The sequence below is a fragment of the Vigna angularis genome, chromosome 3 (assembly GCF_016808095.1).
Source record: "Vigna angularis cultivar LongXiaoDou No.4 chromosome 3, ASM1680809v1, whole genome shotgun sequence".
NCBI classification, from domain to species: Eukaryota; Viridiplantae; Streptophyta; class Magnoliopsida; order Fabales; family Fabaceae; genus Vigna; species Vigna angularis.
The window spans coordinates 36,457,194-36,468,263 of NC_068972.1; the positions used below are offsets into that span (position 1 = coordinate 36,457,194).

At 25.8% G+C, this 11,070-nt stretch overlaps 1 protein-coding gene across 1 annotated transcript; it reads right to left on the minus strand.

The window, feature by feature from the left end:
* Positions 1–2,797: 2,797 nt before the first annotated feature.
* Positions 2,798–6,452, minus strand: LOC108324189 (serine carboxypeptidase-like 45). The gene is made up of 10 exons (XM_017557047.2): positions 5,836–6,452; positions 5,599–5,700; positions 5,396–5,491; positions 5,122–5,214; positions 4,976–5,046; positions 4,585–4,875; positions 4,290–4,414; positions 3,525–3,617; positions 3,139–3,256; positions 2,798–3,051 (listed from the first exon to the last, which is right to left on the minus strand). The coding sequence occupies exons 1-10, from the start codon at positions 6,083–6,085 to the stop codon at positions 2,893–2,895; spliced, it is 1,398 nt and encodes a 465-aa protein (XP_017412536.1). The 5' UTR covers positions 6,086–6,452; the 3' UTR covers positions 2,798–2,892.
* Between the last annotated feature and the right edge of the window lie 4,618 nt (positions 6,453–11,070).

Genomic DNA, 11,070 nt, shown 5'->3' on the forward strand with positions numbered 1-11,070 from the left:
ATGGCTTTAATCTTGAGATAGAATTTCATAGTCGTATTAGATTAGATATTACAAATATATCTCCAGAAAGTTAGTGATGTTGGTTATATATCATATGGGTATATTTGAAGGAACAAAAGTTTTTTTAAGTGGTGTTAGAAACCAAAATTCATTTACGAAATTTGGATTGACTTTTTACATATTAAAGTTATTTTAAACTATATTAATATTAAACTATATTAATATTATTTAATTTTAATATTATATTTAGTATTTACTTTATAAAATTTTCTGTTATATTGTTTTTTAATTATTTTTATGTATTAGTTAGTAATCTAAGTGTATTGTTTTACGTAATAGTTAATATGTTTTTTTTTATAATTTTTTAATGTGTTATTAATTTTTCAATGTTTTATACGTGAAGTTATAATTAATTTAGAATAAGTTTAATTTTTTTATTTAGTATTTAGTTTAGAATATTTTTGTTTTTTTTTTTACAATTCTTATGTGTTATTTTTTTTAAGTTTTTATTTAATTTATAACAGGTTTATATTTGGTCATTTTTATATAAATTTTAAAAGTTATTGGAAATTCTTAATTGTTATTTTTTAAATTTTAATATTGTAATGTTTATTGTAGGTCGTATTAATTATATAAGATGGATAACTATCCATTTCTCGATTCTCAAATAAATTCTGATTTTATGTCGAAATTTTCTTCTTTTCTAAATGAAGTCGGTGAGGGTGATTACAGAGGTAATTTTTCCATTGATCAAATCTTTCCATCACGCGTCGATTTAATTGAATGAGTTCGAAAGATTGCATTCGACTTTGGATTTGTTGTTGTAATTATAAGATCTGACACATCAACTGGTGAAGCTGGAAGAAAGACATTCGTTGTGTTAGGATGTGAAATGAGTGACAAGTATAGGAAGTATAAACCAAGCCTAGTGTATCTGACACAAGAAAATGTGATTACCTGTTTAGGTTAAGGGGTAAACCTAAAGGACATGGTTGGATACTAAAGATTATGGATACTAAAGATTATGTGTGGGTATCACAACCATGAATTAGCAGAATGGGAGGTGCAAGACGAAGTTGGTGTGAGGTGCAGGGAGAACTACTCTTATTTAAATATGAAAATGAAATTTAAAAAAATTTATGAATCAGATTTCAAATATAATTTAATATACATTTATATCTTAATAATTATTAAAATATAATTTTTGTTATTATAATAGTTTTATTAAAACATAAAAAAATAAAAAAAATAAAAATAGTAATAATGAAAATTAAAAAATTAAAAAATATAAAATCTAATTTAATATATTTAAATATATTAAATTATATTAATTATTAAATTAAAATTAATTAATTATTAAGTTTTAAATAAAAAACAAAATTTTAAAAAGTTTTATTTATCAAATTTTGATATTCAATAAACTATTTTTTTTAATTTTGTTTTTTAATTAAAATTTCATAATTATTTAATTTAATTAAAATTCTAATATTATTTAATATATTTTTATATTTTAATAATTATTAAAATATGATTTATATTACAATAATAATTATATTAAAAAATAAAAATAAAATATTTAAAATAAAAATACTAATAAAAAAAATTATATAAAATTTGATTTAATATATTTAAATATATTAAAAATTAAATTAAATTAAATAATTATTAAATTTAAATAAAAGAACTAAATTTTAAAAAACTTTGTTTATCTAATATCAAAACTGTTAAAATATGAATAAACAAATTTTTTTAAAATTCTGTTTTTATTTAAAATTTAATAATTATTTAATTTAATTTAAAATTCTAATATTATTTATAGTATTTCTAAACATTTTTTTTAATATTTATTATTACTACTTTTAGTTTAATGACTTTTGTTTTTATTTTTTTAATATAACTATTATAATAGTTGAAATTATATTTTAATAATTATTAAGATATAAATGTATGTTAAATAATATTAAAATTTTAAATTAAATTAGATTATTATTAAATTTTAAATTTAAAAATGAAATTTTAAAAATTTATGAAAAGAATTTCAAAATCTATATAGATTTCAAAATCTATTAAAGGGTGCAGAGAGAGAAAAAAATTAGAGGTATGCAAAGTAACTTTATAAAAAAGAAAAAAAATTGAAAAATAATGATTAAAGTTAAAATTAGAATTTTTGGAATTATAAATCCGAAGATGTTGGAGGCTTAGGGTGAAACACCCTCTATCTTACATTTGTGAGTCCATTCATTCTCCCTTTTCTCAGAAAATTCATTGAATCAAACTAGCATCAGTTCTCTTCCATGCTCTCCAACAATTCATGCATGAAAACAATCATAGGAAAAAGCAAGAGCAAACTGAATCAAGGAAATGTTAAATAATTTAGTTTTAAATTGACTAAAATTTGTACTGGTATGACATTTTTTCTTAGTTATTTTGACGTTAGATAAAATTGGTTTTGTATATTTTGTTTTTATCAATATTGATTCTGGATCATTGAATTTGGAAGTTGACATAAGTGTGTGTGTGTGTGTATATATATATATATATATATATATATATATATATATATATATATATATATATATATATATATATATATATATATATATATATATATATATATATATATATATATAAAGTCTTGATTTGATTACTCTATTTTGTACAAGGGTTGGTTTTGTTGTGTGTACGTGTGTTTTCTGCTTTTCACTTGTTTGAGGAATGGCATGAACGAAATTGGTTGAGATACATCCATGTAACATTCACTCCAAAAGGAAATAAAAATGCAGAAAGATAGAAGGAATGTTGCCAACAATTGAAAGATGATCCATTAAGAATAATGAGTTTATGGGAGGGTTTTGAATGCTTTTCTTATTGAGCTAAGAACACCTCTGTCATTCATATTTGAAAGAATGGTTGTGGAAGTGGTTTTCCTTCCAAAAATGCTTTCAGTAGCACCAGTGATCTCTCTGGCTGGGAAAATGGAGCTTCATGAGCAGCTCCTCTTACAGTGGCAAATGATAAGATGTCTCCATATACTTGTGTCCAACCAGCCACCTGAAAATTATCAGAAAAGGTTTGAGCTGATTGACAGAACTAAAATGCAGTCAAAATTTTCAGGGTCTTCATGCATTAAGTCTTAACCTGTCTTCCCTCAAACCAGGTTCTATAGGACACTGTTGTGTTAAGTCCAAAGTTCTTGGCCAGCCCATTTACCAGGGATCTTGTACCAATTAATGGGATCACCGAATCTTGATCTCCACTGCAGTAAGAGCAGAAATTGTTTTGCTTTGCTTAAGAATGTTAGCATAAATAATTGTGACCGGAATGTGGTGCATAGACATAATAAAGTGAACATTTGATTTCATGTTAGACTAACTCAAACACAGATTCATGATCTGCAACCAAAATAAAGTTACTTTGAATAACTTACATGCTTCATGTATTAAAATGTGAGTTTGGAAATACAAATGCTGAACCAAACATGTATTAAAATTTCTGTAATAGAAAGAAACCAAAAACTCATTTACCTGTATACCAGAACCCTGATACCAGACTTAGCAAGTGCACCAAGAATAGAAATAATTGGAATCTCTAGATTCTGCATGTCATATTTAAGAATACTGTGAAAAAGGAAAAATATTAGTAGCTATCCAAAAGTCTCACTGAAAACGAGAACATTTATTGTATTGTATTAACAAGCACCCTGATCTTGAAAGTTCGGTGCTAGATGAAATAGGGTGTGGAACTTATATTTTATCCCTCTTTTTCATTACACTATTTTTAGTGAAACTAGAATTCTCTAATCTTTGGAACTTGAGATCAAACATTATAGGGGAGAATTGTGATGGGGATTTTGAGAGAGGATTTACAGAAGAGATAACCTATATAAGAGATTAACATTACCTTCAACTCAAACACTTAAAGACAATTGGTATATCGATCTTCTTTCTTATAAGACATTCAACTTACTCATTTCTACTCATTGTCCCTAGTCATATTCTTTTTTACTCCATTCTAACATTCTCAATCTTTTGCTAGTTTTTTTCTTTAAAAGTAGAATCTATATGTTATACTTGATCCTATCCTAATCAAACACTCTATTAATGACTTTCGGACTTTTTGGACTGTTTTTGAGAATTCACGTCAGACTATAAATATAACCAAATTATAATATATATATATATATAAGTAGATATAAACCTTATTTTATACTGATTTTATAAAGTTGAGTTAAGTTTAAAGTTAAAAGGATGTAACTAGTGTTTTGCCATCTTTTAGGCAACAAAACTTACTCGCTGCAAACTGACCAAGAAGTGATCCCTACGAGCTTAGCGTGAAGAGCTTTTTGCACGTCTTTCCTATTCAAATATGCAGTAGTTTCATCTTCCACACAAACATCTATCTTTCCTCTCTCTTGCTGCATAAGAGTTCAAAGCTTGCAAAATAAATAAGCAGGAAAACACATGGCATGTTTGGACAAGTATAGAAAAATAAAAAATAAAATTAAACTATCTTGACTAAAACTTGTCAAATAAGTTATTGAAGAAAAACCGATTAAGATAGACACAAAATGAATGAAGCATCTACCAGTTGAGTCATTTGATTCAGCACATAAGCCTGTTGATCTACTGATGAAAGACACACATCAAGTGTAACATCATATGTATCAATATATCTACTAACTTCCGTTGCCACTAGCCTATTTACTCCTGAACAAATGGGGGTAAGTGTCCCACTTTGATGCTGTCTCCTAATTTGGGAATAGTTGCATACTTTGGTGAAGATTTCGTAAGTTGAATCTGATATCAGGCCATGGGACCAGAAAAACTCAGCTCTAGAGTTGAAATCCGTGTTAAATTCTAGAAGAGGATTCCCTATCTGCAAGTATAAAATATGAGAAACAAGTTGTACTGTTCAAGTTAACAAAAAAGTGCTTCTTATCTATCAATCATTAAAAATATCTCATGTGTGTACTCACTGCTATTCCCTTGAGATTGAACCTGGTCTTGGTTTGAACAATGAGTTGTGCAAGTTGGGGTGCATAGTGACCTGAAAACTAGTGTGCATTACCTCACAGAAACAACACAAAATGAAACATTATTCATTTACCATATATATTAATACCTGCATAGCTTTCCCCTGTGATAAAGAAATCATTGTTTTTGAACTCTGGGAATTTAGTGAACCAACGCTGTAGGAAAACAAGATTGTCCCTTGCTGTAAGGAAGTGGAACCACACATCAGATTTTTGAGAAATGTGACATCATAGTTTGATCCTTAATCAAACTACAAATATGGTTAGTAGTTAAGTAATTCAGTTCAACTTGTTAGCAGCTAAACCGTGACTCGTTTAGTACTATTTAAATGCTACTTTACAAAAATGCAAGGGAAGAAGAACCTGTCATTTCATCATTCACATAGTCATAGAAAGATTTGTTGGCAGAGTAGGAGAAACCAACACCAGCTGGTGATTCCAAGTACAGCACATTTGCCTCTGCAACAAAGACAAACTCAAATCAATAAGAAATTTTGATTAAACCTAAAAGGTCACTTAGCATATTCCAACAGAAAGTACAAGATTTGCTGAGTTTTTTGGATTACCTTTGTTCCAGCTAAATTCATTTTTCAAAAGTCCATTTTCACTTGGTTTGAAAGGGCCATGCTCAACAAAAGCTCCAGCTCCAACAGAAGAACAACCAGGCCCTTCAAAACCCAAACAGAATATGAAATTGCTTCTTCCACTGAATCTAAAGGGTTTGGTTAAGATTACAAAACCAAAGAAAAAAAAAAGAAAAAAAGAAGAAATTTTGTCATTTACACTACAGCATATACCAATACCTCCATTTAACCATAGAACTAGTGGCTTTGAAACTGGTTCCACTTCTGCCTCAACAAAGTAGTAAAACAAAGCTCTCTTCTGCTTCTCATCCACAGTAATGTAACCTGCATATTGCTGGAATTTGACTGCTGGCTGCCCTGGCAAAGTGCTTATCTTATCAGCTTGTGAAACTGAATTCACTCCCACAAAACTTTGTGCTATAACAAATAACAGTGATGCTGCAATCATAACAAATGACTGAGACATCATAGTAAGATCTGAGAAGGGATTGTTGGTTTGAGGATGGTTCTGTGTGTGTGTTCTTTGAAAGTTGAAGGCAGAGTAAGGAATATAGTAAGGGCCTATGTGAACATGATTATTATAGTACTGTGGTATGTGTTAGTGTGCATGTTGGGTCCATGACTCTGAAACAAGTTTTGGTGGTGACCCCAATGTCTTGAATCTTGGAGCTTCATTATTACTACAACACTACTGCACATTCAAAAGAGTTCAATTGATGCATTCTGCAATTGTTTATCTAAAACAAATTTTCTTTTGTCCTCATTGAGTAATGGAAATGTGAAAAAGGGAATACAGATCAATGAATTAGTATTTATTCAGAAAAATAATTTGTTGAGATGCTTCTGATGGAAAAAGATTAAACTGAGAAAGTTAAAATAATGAAAAAATTGATTAGATCTTTTTTAAAGGCAAACAAATATCTGAAAATCTGGTCATGCTTACTTTGTTCTGTCATGATTAGTATTCTTACTTTAGAGTTATGTGTAGGATTAAATACTAAAAAAGTATGAAGACCTTCAGCATGTTTATTCATAAAAAAACAGCATGAGATTGTTAGGTTGGAGTTCACACTTGCAACAAGTTGAAAATTGTGCCATAGCTGACTGATCAACTAAGTCACGGGGCATTATTACAGATTGATAGAGAAAGATGATAGCAATAAGACAACAATTGTTGGTGATGAAGCAATCATTTCCCTCTTCTCTCAGTCTTCCACTTTTGTCTATATTTATTTGTGTAAAGAAAATAAACACACTTATCATATATCTCATCAAGGGCTTGGTGAAGTTTTTTATTTTATGGTGCTTACATTTTTATGTTTAATTTCTTCATGAACTCCTTTTAAAAAAATAGTTTTTCATTAATTGAAATTAATTTATGCATATTGATGTAAATTTTATAATGTAATTTTCCTATTCTTTCTCTTATACTTTTAACTCGTGCATACTGCTTTGGACTAAATTATCATATTAGAAATTTCTATATTGTTAACTCAATCAAGTGTTTTGAATATCTTATAAATTTGAACGATTTTTATTAAAAAGTTATTTTATTGAATGTTTAAAATATTTTATACTTTTATTTAAATATCTTGTTTTTTTTAATCTCATTTCTCTCTTGAGTTTTCTTGTTTTTTTTTTTGTCTTTAAAATATATTATTTTTTATACATAAAAAATAAATATATTTTAAAATATCAAAAGACACGACAGAAAACAATACTGAATAGAGAATCCAAATTTGTTTTTGCCTCTCTATTCTTCTTCAATTTACCCGTCAACTCGTTCTTACAAAAAGAGAGAAAAACCAAACTGATCTTGTGAATTTGAGGAAATTGAAGAAATAAATTCGACCTGTAAATTAGAAATGAAAAGATAAATAATAGTCGTATCATTTCATTAACAACAAAATCAAACAGTAAAATATTTACAAGAAAATTAAAACATATTTTTAAATATTCAATAAAACACAAATTGTTAATATAAATTAAATTGAAAATATAAAATATAAAATATGAGATACTTAAAACTTAATTCAACTTACTCTTTATTATATAAATAAATCTTCGACCAACTACTTAACTCTACTTAATACACTGACTTAATAATTTTTGTCTTATTATTTATTTTACTTAGTCTTTCAATAAAGTAGGTAATTACATCTAATCTTTTTGAAATATTTCATAACACTCTGGAAATCACATTTACAAAGCGTAAAATTGCTATTTTCAAAATTATGGGGTGCAGAAAGAAAAGGCCGAATAAACAATATATAAGCCCAACAAAAAAGCAATGGCTTATCATATACTCCAACAAAAATGTTCTATTCTCACCTCTTAACTTAAATATATGATTAAATACTTTGAGCTTAACCATAATAAATTTTGTTATCATTTTTAAATTAAATTTATAAACTTATTTCACAACTCTTTACAAAACCTGCGACATGCATGAATTCATTTAAATTACCCATTTTTAAATTCACATTTATTATTTAAATATTTATTTTTATATACATTTCTAAAATATTTAGTAACATATTGAAAATAGTTATATTTACATTAAGGGCATTATTTTTTATATTTTTTATTCAACATATCTTTTCTTAAAAAAATTTAAGCATATTGGGATATATTATAATTTGTTCTTTCATAAAATAATTAATAGTGATATAATATTTATACGAATCATATACATGAAAAAAGTTATAACAGTTGTAACTCTAAATTTGATAATTCATTTTGTCTGTTATTGTGAATATTATACATGGTCTATATAGATGAGTTTTGTGTGGGGATGATAATTGTAAATAAATTTGTCTTCATAAACTCGTTTATGTTTTTGAAAAAAAAAATTCACATATTTACTAAGTACAGATATAAATATAAAAGTAATGAATTCAATATGAAATGAGAATTAATATTTTTGGTTCTTATTTTTATAATTGTTTTAATACTTCTCATCTCCTTTAAATTATTAAACTACTCTTAATATATTAAATAACTTAATATATATATATATATATATATATATATATATATATATATATATATATATATATATATATGAAAACTATAAGAATAAAATATCGTAATGTCTTATAATGGAGTTTTATGGAAAACAACTTATTATTACCTTTATTTATAAATTAAATAAAATTAGGATCACTAAATTAAATTTCATTCCATCTTATTGTAAAATTTAAATTTAGACAAACAAGACTATCTATAGATAGAAATATAAACGATGTGGTGACATATTTTGTAATTTCTGTGTTTGTAAGATTTCATTGTTCTTGCTGTCTCCAATATCTTTTATTCTTTAGACCATATACAATTATACAAAATTCAAACAAAAACAACTTTTCTATTGGACAATAATTCCTTCAGATTTAAAAAAAGAATCTAAATACATAATTAATCTTAAATTTAAGAAAGATAAAAGTGCTAAATTACAATATTATTAGATTTGATGAAGTAAAACACTTATATATTATCTCAATCTCTACCGTGAAAAAGTATAGAATTTGTATTTTATATTTATTTCCATTCAAATATATTTATTGTGGCATTCTTAGCTGTACACATATTTATTGAATAATATTTTACAAAATATAAAAATAAAAAAGTTATGTTATTAGAAATCTTTTACAAAACCTGAGGTAAAATTTGCACTTAATTATATATTGTAATTATTTTTATCTTTTTGATAATTTGAAATCTCCAACACATCACTTTCATATTAGATATCTGTAGATGGTGGAATAATAAATGACAACTTGTATAAAGTGATGTTTGTAATAACGTGTTTCATCACTATTCTATATTAGATCTCTATCCCATCTATTTAAAGAAAATATTAAATATGTTATATAATTTCTAAACTTGAATATAAAATTGTAATTAGTCTTTTTTCAAACTTTAATATATTTTGATTTCTTAATTTTAAAATAAATGAATATAGTCATCTTATTCCAACCAAGTTAATTCTTTTTGTGTTAAATGATATTTTAGACTAATATTTGAGTTAAAATGTGTCAAATACTACAACAACTCAGTCAATCTAAAGCATTGATATAAAAAAATTTAATACAGATAAGTTATGATTATTATATCTATTAATTTTTAAAGTTTGAAATTAAACTATATCCAAATTTAAAATATAAATAAATTTTAATTTCACGTTAAAGTTTAAAAATTAAAAACATATTTAATAAAAAAAATATTTCACGCCCATATCCAATCTCTGTGTATTCTAGGAGTAACCTCATAACATGAATAGAAATTTATTTGGCATATACTTGAATCCAATTACTTGTGAATTGGTATGAAGAAGAGCAGAAAAAAGAATATTGCAGCAAGGCAATGGTAGGGGAATCTCTATGTTACTTTCCACAGAGATTAAGATTCTTGTCTACTTATATAGGTGATGATGAGGCAAACAATCAACCATCACTTATTTTCTCACAAAGATTCCTTGAATCATGTAACTATCAACCAATGATCATGGCCAACCCCATTACCCTACATTGTGCCTCCTATGATGGACCAAACTTAACAATTTCTATAACTAAATTCCTTTCAACTTGCTACAACAACCTCAAAAACCATTCATAACAATTCAACATTAGATCACTTGATAATGTCAGACCATTTTAGTTTAATCATTCATTTTGAAATTAAGATGTTAAAAAAACAAAAATAGATAAAAATATATATAAATTGAGACTTTCATAAAATGTAGTTGTTTGAAGAATAGTAGTTGTAAAAGATTTGGGGTAAAAAATGTTCTCTCATCATTATAAAAGTATCGTACATGATGCCAATCCTTGGAGCATCACGAAGATATGGATGAATAAAGTCAATGTAAATTCCAATTATTGGTAGAGAAACAATAATAGTATATATAGGTTGGGGACACTCTATAATCAAGTTGTAACCTATAGCCCTAGTATCATTTATATTTACCTCACAAATATAATACCTTTGTATTGTTATATTTATATCAAAAATTTTGCACACGACTGATTGCACATTTTTCCATTTATGCAACGAAAAATATGCTTTCTAGATAGTTGTTCAATATTAGTCAAACAATGTGTTGGACATTTTGTATTCACACACATTTTAAGTACGACCAAATATTAGTAATCGATTCTTATATAATTTAATGTGTTTTTATTCTTGATCTTCAATACATTCTTTTTTATATTTTAAATATTAAATTGGATATTTTTGGGTGGTCCCACAACTATACATTCTTTTTTATATTCTTTTTTATACATTCTTATTAAAATATTTTTTGATAACGAAAAAAAACTATAGTTTAACCTTTCAAAATAAATATTATATTATAATTAGACACTTATTAAATTTTTAGTCTCATAAATTTAAGTATTTTTTTATTGAGTTTATATTAATTTTTTTATATATTAGATATTAAAAAAATTATATTTT